Source organism: Protobothrops mucrosquamatus, unplaced genomic scaffold (assembly GCF_001527695.2).
Source record: "Protobothrops mucrosquamatus isolate PMUCROS unplaced genomic scaffold, P.Mucros_1.0 scaffold2540, whole genome shotgun sequence".
NCBI lineage: Eukaryota > Metazoa > Chordata > Lepidosauria > Squamata > Viperidae > Protobothrops > Protobothrops mucrosquamatus.
Genome location: NW_015388601.1, coordinates 194,654 through 212,438, shown reverse-complemented (window position 1 = coordinate 212,438; position 17,785 = coordinate 194,654). Strand labels below are relative to the sequence as shown.

Below are 17,785 nucleotides of genomic sequence, written 5' to 3'. Positions count from 1 at the left end.
GGGCTCCGGGCCTCAGCCTGTCACCCTGCTGGGCCGCACTCTCCCTTTGGCTTTGGTCCAAGCCGCTCCTTCCTTTCTCCCCGTCCGTCTGTCCAGCAGGGCTGGAGTGAGGGCTCCCGGCACCCTCTGAGCCGCTGGTCTCCAGTGGGAGGGGCTGCCCTGCAAGGCTCCCCCTTAACCTGCCCTGATGGTCGGGCGCAGTTGGCTCATGAAGCGTCTGCAAGCAGAAAACTCCCCCCCCTCTGGCACAGAGGGCCCCTCAGTCTCCCCCCAGAGCCTCTTAATAGGGGCCCTGAACCTCCAGATTCTTCTCCTTTCCTCCGGGGTCCTTTTCTCCCAAGGCCTCAGTCGGCAGCTGGTGCCGCTTTCTTTCTCTTCCTTTGCGGAATCTCCCCGTTCTGCTCCTTGCCTTGATCGCTGGGGGGCCACCGCTCCCTTCGCCTGTCCCCTCCTGCCTCGGGCCCCCCTCCCCTCAAGTCCCCTGGGGGGGTGTTTCCTTTCCCCTGGATCTGCTGGGGTTGAGGGCGAAAGCGGGCGGGGGGCACAGTTGGGGACGAGGCCCTTTCCAGGGACCCCCGCAGCTGGAGGGGTAAGCCCAAGCAGAGAAGGTCGGCCAGGGGTGCCTGGCCCTCTCCGGGGCTGCCCCTGAGCTGGGGGGCTGCCGAGGACCCTCCCCCCCGGCCAGGATCCCTCCCCCCATCGGAGCCCCCTTGCCTTGCAGGCCATCGAAATGGAGCTGCGCCAGATGGAGGTGCAGCAGGCCAACCGGCAGGTCTCCCTGCTCACGGCCTTCCTGCCCGACAGCTTCCTGCGGCACGGCGGGGACCACGACTGCGTGCTGGTGCTGCTGCTGCTTCCCCGGCTGGTGGGCAAGGTACTGGCTCAGGAATTCTGGGAGTTGAAGTCCACGAGTCACAAAAGAGAAAAGGTGGCCTACCCCTGGACTAGGCAAATGAATATTTTCATACTTTTCAGCAAAAATGGACATGTCCTAAAGCAGAAGAATATCGTGAATAGTCTGGTACTAGACTACGCCGAGTAGCTTCTTTTAGCTGTGATCCAGGGCTGACCCCCGGTTCTTGGGAGGCGGCAGCCCTTCTGCCAGGGAGAGCGGGGTCAGGTCTCCCTGGAGCAGCCAGGTCTAGACGGGGCTCCTTCTGGAGGGCGCCCCCCTCTCGCCTCCTTCCCCCAGGTAGGGGGCGGAAAGGGGGGCCTGCCTGCTGAGGCCCAACAGCTCCTGCCTCTCCGAAACAGGCCGAGCTGATCAGCAGACAAGCGCAAGAGAAGTTCGAGCTGAGCGAGAATTGTGCCGAGCGAGCCGGTCTCCGGGGGGCTCCGGGGGAGCAGCTGAGCTTCGCTGCCGGGCTGGTCTACTCTCTGCTCCTTCTGCAAGCAACACTCCACAAATACGAGCAGTGAGTGGGCGTGTGGCTGGGCCTGGGGAGTCCAGGGGGGGAGGGTGTGTGAGAGGCCACGGGCTTGGCCCAACAGCCTGCGCTGACGCCCTGCCCTGCCCTCCCAGGGCCTTGAGCAAGTGCAGCGTGGAAATCTACAAAAAAGTGGGGATGCTTTATCCGGAGATGAGCGTGCACGAGAGGTCCCTGGACTTCCTGATTGAGCTGCTGCACAAGGACCAGCTGGACGAGACGGTCAACGTGGAGCCCTTGACCAAGGCCATCAAGTACTACCAGGTGCAGCCCACGTGTGGGTGGGGGGAGGGGAGGGCGAGGCCCGTCCGGCCTGGGCTGGCAGCCCTGGGTGAAACCTTTCCTTCCCCTCTCAGCACCTGTACAGCATCCACCTGGCTGACCAGGCCGAGGACTGCACGGTGCAGCTGGCCGACCACATCAAGGTGAGGGGACCCGGGTTCCTGCCTGGGCCCTGCAGGAAAGGCTGCTTGGGGGGGGCTGTCAGGCCTCTCTGTTCCTGCTGCCCCCCCCTTGGGATAGACCAGGGCCGCATGGTGGTGCTGTCTCTGCCCTGCCCTGAGCGTGCCCATCTTCCCCCGCAGTTCACGCAGAGCGCCTTGGACTGCATGAGTGTGGAGGTCTGCCGGCTGCGCTCCTTCCTCCAGGTAAGAGCCTGCCCCACCCGACCGGCCAGGCCCTGGAGGGCCGAATCTGGCTGACCCCCTGACCTCTCCCCTCCTGCAGACCGGACAGGAGGCCTCCGACTTCGCCATCCTCCTGAAGGACCTGGAGACCTCATGCAGCGACATCCGCCAGTTCTGCAAGAAGATCAGGCGGCGCATGCCAGGCACCGATGCCCCTGGCATCCCTGCAGCCCTGGGCTTTGGACCACAGGTGGGTGGCCTGCACAGCCCCACCCCGCCCCCTGCCCCAGCCGCGGGAGCAAGCCTCTCCTGGCCAGTGGGGGTTCTCTTTGGGTCACGGTGTCCCCAAGGTGCTCTTTCCTCTCCTGCTGGCAAAGAGCCCCCCGGCAGAGACTTGGCGCTGCGCCGTTTTCTTTGGTCTCCCAGGTCTCGGATACCCTGCTGGACTGCCGCAAACACCTGACGTGGGTGGTGGCCGTGCTGCAGGAGGTGGCGGCCGCAGGGGCTCAGATGATTGCGCCCTTGACCGAGCACGAGGGCCTGCAGGCCCTGAAATTGGAGGACTTGGCCTTCAAGGCCAGCGAGCAGGTAAGGGGAAGCTGACCTGGGATTGGCCCTCCCTTCCTCTTCCTCCGCTCCCTCTTCCTCCCTCGCGCCTGGAGATCAGCAGGTTCGTTCCGGTGAAGGGGCTTTTCTCGAGGCCAGCAGGGGCCGGAAGCAAAGGGATCCCCGGGCAGGGCTAGGACAGATCAGTTTGCAGAGATGCTGGTGCAGGCCTTGGTTGCCCACCCTTGTGTCCGGGATCCTGATCGGAGCGTCTGGCAGAGAGGGGATCCCTGGCCTTCTTCAGCCCCTGGGAAAAGGGGGCGAGGGGAGAGGCTGCCAGCAGTGCCAGCAGTTTGGACTGGCCGGGGCTGCTGCTTCAGTTCGTGCCTCTTCTGCCGCTGCCCTGGTCAGGCAGGGGGGGAGGGGGCCCTCCTAAGGAAGGCCACGTTGTCCACAGTCTTCTGGAGCTGCCTTGAAAGGGGCTATTCAAAATCTAAATATTATTGGACAGTAAGCCAACTTAAATACTCTAATTGAAACCAGACAAAAGTTAAAAACAGGATTTGGAGATATACAATTTAAAAGCTGTTTATAAATGTTTTAAATTATTGAGTTATAATTAGCAATCTACCAATTTGAATTTGCTATAATGATTAAGGGAAACAGAGGAAATTTTTGATGATGTAAACTGATAGATGTATGGATAAGCGTGTCATTGGATTATGTATTACCCAACCACCATGTTGTGTCCTTAAATACCTGAAGGTTTGTAAAAATGGAAAATTAATAAAACTTGTTATATAAAAGAAAGGGGCGCCTTCCTCTCTCGTGGTGGCAGACCCTCCGGGGGGCGTCGCTTCAGGCAAGGACTGACTCGGAGATTCCTCCCCAGATCTACGGGGTGCAGGGCATCAGCCCTCACGAGTGCCTGCGCCAGTCCTGCTCCATCCTCATCGCCACCATGAACAAGATGGCCACCGCCATGCAGGAGGGGGAGTACGATGCAGACAAGCCCCAGACCAAGGTGAGCCCCACGCCGGCTGCTGGCACGGGCAGGCCTGAAGGGAGGCGCCTGAGTGTCGGAGAGCCTCCCTGCATTTGCCTCCCTGCTTCAAAGCTACCCTGGAGCTCGGAGAGGGAAGTCGTCGGCCGTTCCGCGTTTGAGAGTTTATCTCCAGCCCTGAGCCAACAATGGTCAATGCTCTTTTTGCAGCCCCCTCCTCCGGTTGAGCTGCGGGCAGCCGCTCTGCGGGCCGAGATCACGGACGCCGAGGGTCTGGGACTCAAGCTGGAGGACCGAGAGACCGTCATCAAAGAGCTGAAGAAGTCTCTTAAAATCAAGGTACGTTTGGCCGCCCCTCTGCCGCTCGGGCTTGGGCGAGGGAGCCCCGCAGAGGCTGCTGCTGCTGCTGCCACCGCCTTGGCCTGCAGGGGCTGCGGACCCTGGCCGAACGCTCCTCTTTCCTCCCCGCCATCCAGGGCGAGGAGCTCAGCGAGGCCAACGTGCGCCTGAGCCTCCTGGAGAAGAAGCTGGACAGCGCCTCCAAGGATGCCGACGAGCGGGTGGAGAAGATCCAGAGCAAGCTCAGCGACACCCAGGCGTTGCTGAAGAAGAAAGAGAAGTAAGCGAGGGGATCCAGCAGGGGCTCCCCGGAAGCCTTCCGCCTGCTCCCCGGGGAAAAGGCTCTCGGGGGCCCGATCCATCGCAGAACCCGAGTGGCCCCCCCCCAGGTCTCAGGCTTAACTGCCTAAGAAGACCGAAGGGAGAAGGGAAACCCGGAGAGTCGGAAGCCCAGGTCTACCTGCGGGTCTCGCCGTGACCTGAAAGAGCAACCCAGTCTTGTAATGCCAGCAGATCCACCTCCCCCCAAGCCCCCCACTCTGGGTCCCTCGGCTGCATCCCCAGCCTTCCCTCAAGCACGCTTCCACCAATTCTCCCCTCCCCACACACCCCACCTGACCCCCACCCGTTCGCCTGAGGGGCAGGGAGAGAGCCACACAGAGCAGGAGAGATTGGGGGGGGGTGTCTGTCCCTGCCGCCCCTGTCCGTCACCCAGGAGGAAGCGGTAGGGGTACCCTAGAAGACGACTCCCCCTCTCCCCCAATAAGCCCCACCAGGAAATCCTCAAACCCAAAGGCAAAAGCCCAACACAGCGCAGGCACAGACTCTCCACGTGGGGAGGGAGGGAAGGAAAGTTCTGGAATCGGTTGCAGTTGGAAGAGCGAGCTACCAACTAGGCCAGGGGTAGGCAACCTTGGCTCTTTTATGACCCGTGGACTTCAACTCCCAGAATTCCTGAGCCAGCCATGCTGAGGGGAAAGGGAGAGGTTTCCAAGCTGAGCCAGGCTGGCTGAGGAATTCTGGGAGTTGAAGTCCACCAGTCATGAAGGGGCCTAGGCCTAGACCAGAGGTAGGCAACCTTGGCTCTTTTATGACCCGTGGACTTCAACTCCCAGAATTCCTGAGCCAGCCATGCTGAGGGGAAAGGGAGAGGTTTCCAAGCTGAGCCATGCTGGCTCAGGAATTCTGGGAGTTGAAGTCCACCAGTCATAAAAGAGCCAAGGTTGCCTACCTCTGGCCTAGGCCTAGGCCGCTTTATGACTCGTGGACTTCAACTCCCAGAATTCCTGAGCCGGCATGGCTCAGCTTGGAAACCTCTCCCTTTCCCCTCAGCATGGCTGGCTCAGGGATTCTNCTCCGGGGGGCGTCGCTTCAGGCAAGGACTGACTCGGAGATTCCTCCCCAGATCTACGGGGTGCAGGGCATCAGCCCTCACGAGTGCCTGCGCCAGTCCTGCTCCATCCTCATCGCCACCATGAACAAGATGGCCACCGCCATGCAGGAGGGGGAGTACGATGCAGACAAGCCCCAGACCAAGGTGAGCCCCACGCCGGATGCTGGCACGGGCAGGCCTGAAGGGAGGCGCCTGAGTGTCGGAGAGCCTCCCTGCATTTGCCTCCCCGCTTCAGAGCTGCCCTGGAGCTCGGACAGGGAAGTCGTCGGCCGTTCCGGGTTTGAGAGTTTATCTCCAGCCCTGAGCCAACAATGGTCAATGCTCTTTTTGCAGCCCCCTCCTCCGGTTGAGCTGCGGGCAGCCGCTCTGCGGGCTGAGATCACGGACGCCGAGGGTCTGGGACTCAAGCTGGAGGACCGAGAGACCGTCATCAAAGAGCTGAAGAAGTCTCTTAAAATCAAGGTACGTTTGGCCGCCCCTCTGCCGCTCGGGCTTGGGGGAGGGAGCCCCGCAGAGGCTGCTGCTGCCGCCGCCTTGGCCTGCAGGGGCTGCGGACCCTGGCCGAACGCTCCTCTTTCCTCCCCGCCATCCAGGGCGAGGAGCTCAGCGAGGCCAACGTGCGCCTGAGCCTCCTGGAGAAGAAGCTGGACAGCGCCTCCAAGGATGCCGACGAGCGGGTGGAGAAGATCCAGAGCAAGCTCAGCGACACCCAGGCGTTGCTGAAGAAGAAAGAGAAGTAAGCGAGGGGATCCAGCAGGGGCTCCCCGGAAGCCTTCCGCCTGCTCCCCGGGGAAAAGGCTCTCGGGGGCCCGATCCATCGCAGAACCCGAGTGCCCCCCCCCCCAGGTCTCAGGCTTAACTGCCTAAGAAGACCGAAGGGAGAAGGGAAACCCGGAGAGTCGGAAGCCCAGGTCTACCTGCGGGTCTCGCCGTGACCTGAAAGAGCAACCCAGTCTTGTAATGCCAGCAGATCCACCTCCCCCCAAGCCCCCCACTCTGGGTCCCTCGGCTGCATCCCCAGCCTTCCCTCAAGCACGCTTCCACCAATTCTCCCCTTCCCACACACCCCACCTGACCCCCACCCGTTCGCCTGAGGGGCAGGGAGAGAGCCACACAGAGGAGAGATTGGGGGGGGGTGTCTGTCCCTGCCGCCCCTGTCCGTCACCCAGGAGGAAGCGGTAGGGGTACCCTAGAAGACGACTCCCCCTCTCCCCCAATAAGCCCCACCAGGAAATCCTCAAACCCAAAGGCAAAAGCCCAACACAGCGCAGGCACAGACTCTCCACTTGGGGAGGGAGGGAAGGAAAGTTCTGGAATCGGTTGCAGTTGGAAGAGCGAGCTACCAACTAGGCCAGGGGTAGGCAACCTTGGCTCTTTTATGACCTGTGGACTTCAACTCCCAGAATTCCTGAGCCAGCCATGCTGAGGGGAAAGGGAGAGGTTTCCAAGCTGAGCCATGCTGGCTCAGGAATTCTGGGAGTTGAAGTCCACCAGTCATAAAAGAGCCGAGGTTGCCTACCTCTGGCCTAGGCCTAGGCCGCTTTATGACTCGTGGACTTCAACTCCCAGAATTCCTGAGCCGGCATGGCTCAGCTTGGAAACCTCTCCCTTTCCCCTCAGCATGGCTGGCTCAGGAATTCTGGGAGTTGAAGTCCACCAGTCATAAAGCGGCCTAGGCCTAAGGTAGGCAACCTCAGCTCTTTTATGATTTGTGGACTTCAACTCACAGAATTCCTGAGCCAGCTGTGCTGGCTCAGGAATTCTGGGAGTTGAAGTCCAGGAGTCATAAAAGAGCCCAGGTGGCCTACCCCTGGACTAGTCAAACTGCAGAAAGATCAGTGAAAGGGGTGATTCTAACAAAAGAAAAAATCTGAAGTCATAGCCCCCCCCCCCCAAATCTCAGGCAGGGCTGGCTGAGAGGAGGAGAAGGCCCCCGCTGACCCCCCTCCAGCCCAGAGCTAAACGCTGCGTCCTTCGGCCAGGAGCCGGTCAGCACCTCCCCACTGGGACCGTCCCGTTCAAGGGGCCTCCCAAAACAGGACGGGGGCCTCCTGGGTGCAGGAGCAACAGCCACTGACCTCACAGCAGCCGCTGTTGGCTCCCCCAAGAGTGTCAGCATTGAAGTAAATGAACATTTGCTGCTCTGGAGTAGTTCTCAAGCATCCTGAGCGTTGGAACTGGAGGCCCGTAGAGGAGGTTCAGATCAAAACCTCAGGAAACCAACCTGGAATCCTTTTCCCCTTTCTCCCCACTTCAGCTGGGGGGTGGGGACAGTCCAGGGAGGGGGCAGCACAGCGCCCGGGACGCTCGGCGGATTGCGTGCTCCTCTGGGGCCCGGTCATCCCCAAGACGGCCGAGAACCCTGGCCCAAGCAGGCTTGTTCTGAGGCTTAGAGCCAAAGGGCGGCTGGTTTTGAGTGCGAAACTCTGTCGGGCTCCCCTCCTCAGGGCCTGAGAAGGCTGGGGGGGGGTCAGGGGTCAGCCGGTGTCTCCTTCTCGCCCAGGGAGTTTGAGGAGACGATGGACGCCCTGCAAGCCGACATTGACCAGCTGGAGTCGGAGAAGCTGGAACTGAAGCAGCGGCTCAGCAACCAGTCCAAGCACACCATCCAGGGCCTGCGCGGAGCGGCCTCCCCCTCGGGCATCGCCTCCGTCATCTCCAGCATTGCAGGAGGTGGGTCTGGGGCAGGGGGAGGGGAGGGGTGGGGTGGGGGAGCATCCGGCCCTGGCATGAGCCGGGAGGCCCTGGAGAAAGGACTCCAGCATCAGCAGAGGGTCGGAGGCGCTGCCGGGCGCGGAGCATCAGAGGGACGCCGGTTTCGACCAGCGCCTGGGTCGGGCTTCAGGGCGCTGAACCTTTGTGGGCGCAGCTCCACCCGCTGCACTGCTTGTGATCAATCCCGGCTTCATCCATGCTTAATGCCGCCACAGATTTCCCTTTCCCACCCCCCCATGCACAACAAACACCCCATGCACACAAAACTCGCTGATGCCTGGGAAAGGAGCTGCCGCGTCGTCCCCCCCCCAAGTGCTGTTGTCCCACCTTCCTGCTTGCGGGGCTGAGGGGGGCCGAGAGGGGCTGCCATTCCGGGCTCTTCTCTAACGGTGCTCCTTCTTGTCTCTTTCATGCTGTGGCTGCAGAGGAACAGCAGAGAGGTACAGGGGGCTCCCGGGGGGGGGGTAGCTGGGCCGGGTAGAGCAGAGCAGGGGGCACTTTCTGGGCTCGGGAGCCCTGTGAAACGAGGGGGGGGCAACCTCCCCCTGCCCCAGCGAAGGGCTTTAAAATTATGAGCTGCCTCTCTCCTCTTTGCCAACGCTTTCCCCAGCCCTGCAACCTGTTCTTGGGATGGGAGAAATCTGGGCTGGGGGGGCAGCCCCCTCCCTGGGACATTGCCCGGGAAGCAGGTGCCCAGTAAGAGCCGAGGCCGACGTTTGGTCCCCCCAATGCCTGGGGGAGGGGGGATGCTGCAATCCTTGGTCGAAACGGCTGCCCAGGCCATTCCCTGGTCTCCGACGGTCGTTGGCCGAGGCTCTTCCAGCCAGCCCTGCCCAGGGCGGCCTCTGCAGGGAGGCCGCCTCTGCTGATGGCCACCTCCGTCTCTCCTGCAGGGGTGGGGGCCAGCCAGGTGGTGGCCGGGGGTTCTGGCCCCGTGCAGGTGAAGGACTCCCCTCTGCTGCTGCAGCAGATCGAGGCCATGCAGCTCTCCATCAAGCACCTCAAAAACGAGAATAACCGGCTGAAGGTGAGAGGCCCGGGTGGCTGCCGGGGGCCCTGAGAGGCCTGGAGCAAAAGCTTTCCCACCGGGGGGAGGGGGTGGCCTTCCCTCTCCCCCCACCCTACCTGGGACTCTCCTTCCTGTGCCGTCCCTCGCCCTCCCAGAAACGGGGGAATCGGGGAGCTGCCGAGTCTCTTGAGCTGCTCCCAGCGGTTCCTGCCCCCACCTTCTTCCCCAGGGTGCCCAGATGAGGAGGGAGCTGGCCTCGCTGCCCCCCCTGCACGTCCCCAAGCTCTCTCTGGCCAAGGACAGGCAAGGGGACGAGGTGGTTTCCAGCTCGTTGTACCGCAAGACCAGCCGGCTGCTGGAGACCCTCCACCAGATGAGTGCCAACGCCCAGGTGGTGGACATCACGCGGCGGAAAGCAGGTGCGCCGGGGGGTCTGGGAGCAGCGGCAGGAGGGCCCCTCCCCTCCCTCCTCCCCTTCACCGCTCTCCCCTTCCTCCTGCAGTGGGCAGTCCAGCAGCTCAGCTCCTGGAGCAGACGACCCGCCTGGCGTCCCTGAGCGAAGCCCTGGAGAAGCTGAAGGTAGTCCCTGGGAGGGGGGGTGTCTCTGAGGGTGCAGCTCCTGCCAGAGGGGGGGCTGAAAGGTGGGCAGGGTGGGGGGCAGCTCCTCGCTCTCTCTCATGGCCAAGGGTTCCTCTGGCCTCTCTGTGGGAAGCCCCCCAAAGTTTTAGATCAGGGGTCTCCAAGCTTGGCAACTTATTTAAGACTTGTGGACTTCAACTCCCAGAATTCCTCAGCCGGCCTAGCGGGATCTGTGGGGCTCCCGGCTGAAGTCTGGGGGCTGACGTCCACAAGTCTTAAAAGTTGCCAGGTTTGGAGTCCCCCCTTTTAGACCTTGGAGCTGTTCTGGAGTGACCGCTGTGCTTCTCTTCTGCTCCAGGATGAAGTCAGGAAGGAGACGATCCTGCAGCACCCCGGGGCCAGCATTCCCACCGACTTCGGCACCTTCCCCTCCGTGCCCTTCCTGAAGGTGGGGGCTCTGGCTGGGGCCGGGGAGGGAGGCAGCGGGTGAGCTGCTGCCCACCCTTCTGGCATTCCTCCGCCTGCCCTTCTCTCCCCCCACAGGCCAAAGAGGAGGAGAAAGACAGCGCCGTCTACATCGGCCGCGTGACCTTCCCCTGCCAGCCGGGCCACGGGCAGCTGCACAAGCTGGTGCTGACGCCGGAGCAGCTGCACAGGCTCCACAGCCGCCTGATCTCTTAGGAGGGCCCGTCTTCCTCGGCTGCCTCTTGGGTGCAGGTGGCAGAGCGGCCCTTGGCTCTGCCGGGGACTCTGCGCCGCCTGCCACACACACCCCAACTGGCACCACTGCTCCCCTTCCCAGAGGCCAGGGGTGTGTGTGTGTGTGTGTGAGAGAGAGTCTTTGTGGCGACACAGAGGAGGATGCTCAGTCAAGGGGAGGGTCGCTTTCCTTCAGAGGAGATGCTTTGTTTTGCGCTCTCTTCACAGCCCCAGCAGCTGCTGGCCACGTTTCTGTTGCTCTGCCGTTCTGGAAAAGGATCCCAAACAGGCTTCCTGGTGGGAAGAGCCCAGGAATCTCCAGGCCCTACAGAGCAGGCCCTTCCTTGCATGTTGACGTCCTTGGAGGACTGGAGATAAAATCTATACACAAATAAAGCTGTCTGGAACCCAACCTGAGCTGGGGCATCATTCAGCCCCTGGAGGCCTCCCGCTCTCCTTCGGCTGCTCTTCCCCCTTTCCTGGCCCAAGCAGGTCTCCTCGGCTGGGGATGCAGCAAAGGGCCTTTTACGTCTGGTCTCCCCACACTCAAGTGTGACTCAAGTGGAGCCTGTTCGTGCCCCTGAAAGCACCTAGTTGCCATTACAGTGACAAACGGTGGCCTAGCCCGGTTGATGTCTTTGCTGCAAGGGCCTGGGGCTCCCATGGGCTTTTTTATACACGGGAGCCGGTTGGGAGGGGGTGTGTGTGTTGTGTCGAACGGACCTTAGGCCACTTTCAGATGGCTTCTTTATGCCAACCACAGAAGGCAGCCAAAGGCAGCATTCAGCATTCCTAAGCCCACCTCACTTCCAGCCAGAGCTGCCCACGAGATGCCTACTTATTTTGAATTCTCAGGATAGACCAGGGGTAGGCAACCTTGGCTCTTTTATGACTGGTGGACTTCAACTCCCAGAATTCCTGAGCCAGCCGTGCTGAGGGGAAAGGGAGACGTTTCCAAACTGAGCCAGGCTGGCTCAGGAATTCTGGGAGTTGAAGTCCACAAGTCATAAAAGATCCCAGGTCGCCTACCCTTGGGATAGACAGAGGCAGCAGGGCCCTAACTGAGGCTGCTGGAAAGGGCTCCGTGGCCGCCCTGTTCCACAGAGGCCGGGCCCTCAAGCCCCCCCAAGGGTACCAGGGCCGAGACAACAGATCGGCTCTTTTCAGCTGCTTTAGGCACCATTGAGCGTATAAACACTTGTGGTGCTTGGCTGAGTGTGATTGGCCTTGGAGGGGAGGGGACCCTTGTTCCTGGGTCACTAAGTGTGCAGCAGGGACAGGCTGGACCCTCCCAGGATCTGAGGGGGGCTGTAGCTCCTGGACCCCAGACCCACCCAGCGCATTTCACTTTGCCCGATCCCATCCCCCAGCGCCAGCGTCTCAAGGGTCATTTCATTCACCTCTGTGCAGGCTTCTCTGCATTGCTTACAGCAGGGGTGTCAAACTCAATTTCATTCAGGGCCCCATCAGCATTGTGGTTGCCTGCGGGGGAGGGCGGGGGGGCAAGGTGGGTGTGGCCTGGGTGGGCATGGAGTGGGTGTGGCCTACTGGGTGGACATGGCCAGCTCTACATCATTCGCGTCCAGGGTGCCTGGGCAGGAGTGGGACAGAGGTGAGGGTCTCTGGCAGAAGGGGGGGGGGACCAGGGCAAGCACCAAGGCATGACCCATTTCTTCATTCCTCACAAAGGGTGACCCCTCCCCAGCAGGCACCCAGGGGGTGGGGCTGACGCGGCAGGGGCCGGTTCCTCACTGTTTCTGGACGGCCTTGTGGAGCTAAGACTGAATGCGTTTCAGCATAGATGGCCACAAAATTGTACATTGGCTCCCTCCGGCCGGCTTGGGCCAGGGCCAAGGCAGCGGGGGCCGTTCCTTCACTGTTTCCAGGATGGCTTCATGGGCCACATGAAACCACTTCGTGGGCCGCACAGGGAGGCCTTGTGTTTGACATGTCTGGCTTACGGCTACCAAGACACAACAATACAGTGGAAGTTATAATTTACCCTTTAAAAGTCCCCCAAATGGTCATGTAGGATGGCTGGGGAAATGCAGCAAGCAGCTGGCGTGTATCATTGGAAAGAAGGCTGAATTTGGAATTAGTTAAAGAGTTAAAATTGCCTTTTCCCTCCCTATTGGGACTATATTTCATTATTTCCCTTTTTGGAAAGATGTTGGGGCAAATTGTTCCCTTATCCGGATAGCCTCTGATCTGCAGAAGACATTTCATCTTCAAATAAGACTCATGTGGCAGCTTCGTCGGACGCAGCGCTGGGCTTTTGAGGGCTGCTGCTCCCATTTCTCAGCTCTCTTTGGGGGAAGTTGTGGCCCAGCCGTGTTCTGCCTGGACGGCTTTTTGTCAGGGCTTCTTTCATCAGCCCGAGGGCTACACGTGGAGTAAACCACCAATGGACGGCAGTGCCCAGAACCGGGTGCAGGACTCCCAAGTGGGGCCTTCCCCCGATCTGGACGCGAATCCTGCGCCAGAGACCCAACTGGCCTTTCGGGCAGCTCCATCCCGCTGCTTGCGGCCATCCATCCCGGACTTGGGAAGAAGAGACCGGGCGGCCCTTTGTCCGAAATGGCACAACAGGGCTTCTTGCTGGAGCAGCGGGTTGGACTAGAAGACCTCCGAGGTCCCTCCCGGCTCTTTTATTTTCCGGCATCAGAAGCCGGACTGGCCCCCCCCGTTAACCAACCCCCCCCCCCCGCCGGCCTTGCGCCATCTCTGAGCTTGGCTCTCCCTCCCCCAAGGGGGAACCGCCTGGGCGCCATGGCAACGGGGGGTGCCCCCAGCCCTTCCGCCAGGTCTCCCCCCCTCTCTCGCTCCGGGTCCGCCGGGGGCTGCGGCGCCACGGGATTCCTCCAGGCGGCCCGCGGTCCCTCGCCTCCCCGCCGCCGAGCAGAGGAGAGGCGGATCTCGGCGGATGCGCGAAAGGCCGCGGGGGGGCGGGAAGGAAGGCCCTCGGCCGGCCCCAGGCGCGGGGTTTCCCGGCAGGCGCCGCGCCCGGAAGGCCGGCGCCCATTGGCCGGCGGGAGGGACGCTCCCTCGGCTGGCTCCAGCGCTGGGCGCGGCCGAGAGGCCGGAAGGGGCGGGCTGCCCGCAGGAGCGTTTCCGGCTGCGTGGGGCGGGCGCGTGGAGCCTTTTCGTCGGGAGCCGCCATGGTGAGCGGGCGGGTTGAGGGAGGCGGGCGGGTCTGCGCGTCCGGCCTTTGGGGTCCCCTCTTTGTCTCCCCCCCTTTCCCCTCCCCCCAAGGCTGACGCCCTTCTGGTCCGCGCCCCGCAGGTGCAGCTGCACGTGCTGTTCGAGCACGCGGCGGGCTACGCGCTCTTCGCGGTGCGGCCGACGGAGGAGGTGTCGCTGCTGCAGCCGACGGTGGCGGAGGACGCGCTGAGCCTGGGCCGCTTCCTGGCCCTGGTGCGCCTCGAGGCCTTCTCGCCCTTCCGCTCGGCCCAGGCCGCGCTGGAGAACATAAACGCCGTCTCGGAGGGTGAGCGCGGAGGGGGGAGGGGGGGGGGAGGGGGGGCGGCGGGGGGGTTGGGGGCTCTCCGGGCTGACCGGCCCCTCCTCTCCGCCCACCGCGCAGGGCTGCTGCACGAGGACCTGCGGCTGCTGCTGGAGACGAGCCTGCCGGCCAAGCGGAAGAAGCTCCTGCTGGGCGTCAGCGACCCCAAGATCGGCGCGGCCATCCAGGAGGAGCTGGGCTGCCCGTGCCAGGCGGGCGGCGTCGTGGCCGAGCTCTCGCGAGGTGAGCGGGCGGGCGGGGGGGGCGGAGAGTGGGGGGCTCCCGTTGGGACGGGGGGGGCAGCGTGGCCGGAGCCCTGACGCCCCTTGCCCCCCTCCCCCGCAGGGATCCGGCTGCACTTCCACAGCCTGGTCAAGGGCCTGAGCGCCCAGGCCGCCTCCAAGGCCCAGCTGGGGCTCGGGCACAGCTACTCGCGGGCCAAGGTGAAGTTCAACGTCAACCGGGTGGACAACATGATCATCCAGTCCATCAGCCTCCTGGACCAGCTGGACAAGGACACCAACACTTTCTCCATGCGGGTCAGGTGAGCCGGCCGCCCTTCCTTCCTTCCTTTGGGGGGAGGGGCTCTGCAGCTGGTCTGGCTGGACCTGCACCTGCCTCCCCCCCCCCAGACCTTCCTGGCACCTTAGTCCCTGTGCTGGGGGGCTGCCGGGGGGGGGGGGAAGGCCAGGCCAGGCCGAGCGCTGCCACTTTCCTGCCTCCTTCAGCTTACCACAGGCAGCCGGGCCACCACCGCTGGCTGTATAGGAAGGGGAGGCACAGCAAAGGGCCCTCCGTACACCCCAGCCGGGCTGCCCCGTGCCTGAGCTGTTTGGTTTGTGCGGGCACAGGCTCCCCTGGCACAATGGGGGAGGAAAGGCACATAAGGCGCGGCTCCCTTGTGTGTCACACGCTTGTCTCTTTGCGGCGTAGAGAGTGGTACGGCTATCACTTTCCAGAGCTGATCAAGATCGTGAGCGACAACTACACCTACTGCCGCTTGGCCAAGCTAATCGGGAACCGCAAGGAACTGAGTGAGGAGAGCCTGGAGGCCTTGGAGGAGGTCGTCATGGACAGCGCCAAGGCCCAAGCCATTCTGGACGCCTCCCGCTCTTCCATGGGTCAGTGCCCAAGGGGGAAGGCTAGCGGCATCTCACTGGGGTTGTGTCAGAACGTGGCCGTTTCGGCATAAGCCTTCCAGGAGCGGTCACTAATTTACATGACCCCTGAAATGTGGTCAGTCTGCGCATCACACTATGGATTTTAAAGAGAGTGCTTTTTGCTAAGTGGAATTTTCCTCCAATGGGATTTTCCCAGGAAACATAGATAGGGCAGCCTAGAAAAGTCAGTGCCCTCCTAACCATACCCAAGCATTCCGAATTTGTTGGTGGTGTCCATTTTGCTCTCCGAGTTCATGGTGACCTAACCCTAACCCTATAGGGCCTATAGGAAAGTGTGCAGCTTGTCCTGTAACAGAGAAACGTAGGCGAGGGGGCTCAACTGTTGGCCTATTTGTGCGTGCGTGCACAAACACAGACAGACCAAGAGCCAGAGTTCCCTGTGTTCCAACTTCAGCTGTAATACAAACCACAGTTGTGGGTCCTTTGTAGGCCGTGTGCTGCATCCTGACTAAAGCCAAAGGGGAGTTGCTGGCCCTCCGTCGGGGTTCTTATTTTTTCCCTTAACTCTGGCCGCGTACAGGAATGGACATCTCGCCCATTGACCTCATCAACATCGAGAGCTTTTCCAGGCGGGTCATCTCCCTCTCCGAATATCGCAAAGGTTTGCAGGAGTATCTCCGCTCCAAAATGAACCAGGTGGCTCCCAGCCTCTCGGCCTTAATTGGAGAAGTGGTGAGTGGTTTGGGGCCTTCACTTACTTTTGCGTACCTGCCTTGTGCGGCGAGGGCTCTCTGGCCACAGACATGATGTGCATTTAGAATCTGTCAATCCACTGAATCTCAGTGCTGAAACCTACGAATGCTGATCTGGGCCAGAGAAAGGGCTTAAGCAGCGTTCGGCCCGTGGGCTGCTCCTTGGGGCTGGATGAAGATAGGCAGGCAGAAGGAACAAGCCTCACTTTTGCTCCCGACCCAGGCAGGCTGGCCGGCCAGGAGCAGAGGGGGTTAATTTGGGGTTTAGGACAGAGAAGGCTTGGGGGGGCTGAGCACTGGAGTTCTTGTTGTCTTTTTGCCTCTGCGGTCATATTGTTTTGATCAGAATTTAATTTTTTTAATCGCATTAAAGAAATAAATCTGTTCTCTCCCCGCAGGTGGGGGCTCGGCTCATTTCCCACGCAGGCAGCTTGACCAATCTGGCCAAGTACCCAGCCTCAACAGTTCAGATCCTGGGGGCAGAGAAGGCCCTCTTCAGGTAACCCTCCAGGCTGGCTGCTGGAGCGCTGGCACGCAGCTCCTGGCAGAGGAGGTGGACGTGGACCAGGCACTGCTGGTCATGACTCTCCTGGCATGCAGCCAGGCTTTCCCCCCCCCTCCCGTGGGGATGGCTGAACTGCTGCCAAGGAGGTCGTCTTTATGGTTGTCTCCTGCCCCGCAGGGCCCTGAAGACCCGGGGAAACACCCCCAAGTACGGCCTGATATTTCACTCCACCTTCATCGGGCGAGCAGCAGCAAAGAACAAGGGGCGCATCTCTCGCTACCTGGCCAACAAATGCACCATCGCATCCCGCATCGACTGCTTCTCAGGTGGGCTGCGGAAGCTTCCAGAGCGCCCCCACCACCACCTCCCCTCAGCCAGGGGGCCTTTCTGGCTTTGCCATGATGGGTACATTTTTCGTCAGCAGCATTTCACACACAGTGAATGTTGACATCAAAATATCTGAGCAAAGCCAGCAGTGGGAGGGAGGAGCTTTTACAGTGGCAGCACTTCTGGGCGTGGTGGTGCCAGCGTTGGCGCCTTCAGCCCCGCCCTGCCCTCTCTCTCCCTTTGCAGAAGTCCCAACTTCTGTCTTTGGGGACAAGCTGCGAGAGCAGGTGGAAGAGCGCCTGGCCTTCTATGAAACCGGGGAGGTCCCTCGCAAGAACCTGGAGGTCATGAAAGAGGCCGTGGTGGAGGCGAGTGCCGAGGGGGGCTGCGCAGGCCGCGTTGTTGGGCGTGATGAGAGCTCCGAGCCTGACCAACCTTTCGGTGGAGGCCAAAGCTGATTTAATGAGCCTGATCCCACAAGCGCCCTTTGGACGCCCAGAGCCTGGCGGGGGGTGGGTGGGGGGAGTTGAGCCACGGTGACCGTCCTCCCCCTCCACAGGCTTCAGAAGCAGCAGCTGAAATCAAAAGAAAGATGGAGAAGAAGCAACGGAAGAAGCAGAAGCAGGAGAAGAAGCGCCTGGAGGCTTTGGCAGCAGCAGCTGCAGAAGCAGCAGAGGCGATGCAGAACTCGGTCCCGGAGTCTCCCGGACAGGTGGAGTCCTCCTCCCCCTTCATGGAGGGCTGGGAATGGCCAAGGCCACCAGCCTTGAAAAGCCCCAGAGCCGGGAAGGCTGCCCCCAAAATATCCGTTTGCCTTTTGTGGCGGGAGGGCTGTGTGTAGAAGAGGCACTGATGAGGTGTGTGTTCCTTCTTCACAGGAGAACGAGGTGAAGCCCAAGAAGAAGAAAAGGAAGCCCCAAGAGGTGGAGGCAGAGCCGGCCAACAACGGCCTGGCAGACGAAGAAGCGCCGTCGCCCAAGAAGAAGAAGAAGCACCGGCTGCTGGTGGCAGAGGCGCCCCCGGCCCCCCAGGGGAAGAAGACGAAAAAGAGGAAGGCCAAGGCGGAAGAAGAGGACGACGACTAGCGTGGAGGAGTCCAGCCGATGATGCGAAGTCCGTCCAGTTTTGCTTGTTTGAACGAAGTTTGGGCTCTATTTTCGCACAACCCAGAACTCTCAAGGCGACAAGGCTGCAGGCCCAGCGGGCAGAACTGCCGCAAGAGGCCCTGCCTGGGCTCTGAGG

The 17,785-nt window shown here is 61.6% G+C and overlaps 2 protein-coding genes and 3 non-coding genes across 6 annotated transcripts in view; all 5 read left to right on the top strand.

The window, feature by feature from the left end:
• The window catches only part of DCTN1 (dynactin subunit 1), a 38,474-nt gene extending 28,063 nt beyond the window's left edge, over nucleotides 1-10,411 (top strand). The window contains exons 12-28 of one of the 2 annotated variants that reach the window (XM_015825201.1): nucleotides 722-874; nucleotides 1,255-1,415; nucleotides 1,523-1,691; nucleotides 1,784-1,852; nucleotides 2,012-2,074; nucleotides 2,154-2,303; nucleotides 2,480-2,641; nucleotides 3,492-3,623; nucleotides 3,813-3,941; nucleotides 4,079-4,221; nucleotides 7,838-8,007; nucleotides 8,475-8,489; nucleotides 8,943-9,076; nucleotides 9,288-9,489; nucleotides 9,561-9,637; nucleotides 9,996-10,085; nucleotides 10,181-10,411. In XM_015825201.1, the coding sequence (XP_015680687.1) occupies nucleotides 722-874; nucleotides 1,255-1,415; nucleotides 1,523-1,691; nucleotides 1,784-1,852; nucleotides 2,012-2,074; nucleotides 2,154-2,303; nucleotides 2,480-2,641; nucleotides 3,492-3,623; nucleotides 3,813-3,941; nucleotides 4,079-4,221; nucleotides 7,838-8,007; nucleotides 8,475-8,489; nucleotides 8,943-9,076; nucleotides 9,288-9,489; nucleotides 9,561-9,637; nucleotides 9,996-10,085; nucleotides 10,181-10,318 (2,157 nt within the window). In that variant the 3' untranslated portion in view covers nucleotides 10,319-10,411. The remainder of the gene's footprint in view (nucleotides 1-721; nucleotides 875-1,254; nucleotides 1,416-1,522; nucleotides 1,692-1,783; nucleotides 1,853-2,011; nucleotides 2,075-2,153; nucleotides 2,304-2,479; nucleotides 2,642-3,491; nucleotides 3,624-3,812; nucleotides 3,942-4,078; nucleotides 4,222-7,837; nucleotides 8,008-8,474; nucleotides 8,490-8,942; nucleotides 9,077-9,287; nucleotides 9,490-9,560; nucleotides 9,638-9,995; nucleotides 10,086-10,180) is intronic. The other variant, XM_015825202.1, reaches the window with a different exon arrangement.
• A 2,502-nt stretch (nucleotides 10,412-12,913) lies between these two features.
• On the top strand, nucleotides 12,914-17,785 carry NOP56 (NOP56 ribonucleoprotein). The gene is made up of 11 exons (XM_015825196.1): nucleotides 12,914-12,946; nucleotides 13,589-13,823; nucleotides 13,920-14,081; nucleotides 14,184-14,382; nucleotides 14,772-14,959; nucleotides 15,540-15,691; nucleotides 16,110-16,210; nucleotides 16,394-16,542; nucleotides 16,790-16,911; nucleotides 17,103-17,255; nucleotides 17,422-17,785. Exons 1-11 carry the CDS (start codon nucleotides 12,914-12,916, stop codon nucleotides 17,626-17,628), a joined length of 1,701 nt encoding a protein of 566 aa, XP_015680682.1. The 3' UTR covers nucleotides 17,629-17,785.
• On the top strand, nucleotides 14,555-14,691 carry LOC114923227. The gene has a single exon (XR_003810591.1). It is a non-coding gene; the product is annotated as a small nucleolar RNA SNORA51 (small nucleolar RNA).
• On the top strand, nucleotides 16,610-16,683 carry LOC114923226. The gene has a single exon (XR_003810590.1). It is a non-coding gene; the product is annotated as a small nucleolar RNA SNORD56 (small nucleolar RNA).
• On the top strand, nucleotides 16,947-17,018 carry LOC114923225. Its single transcript, XR_003810589.1, has one exon. It is a non-coding gene; the product is annotated as a small nucleolar RNA SNORD57 (small nucleolar RNA).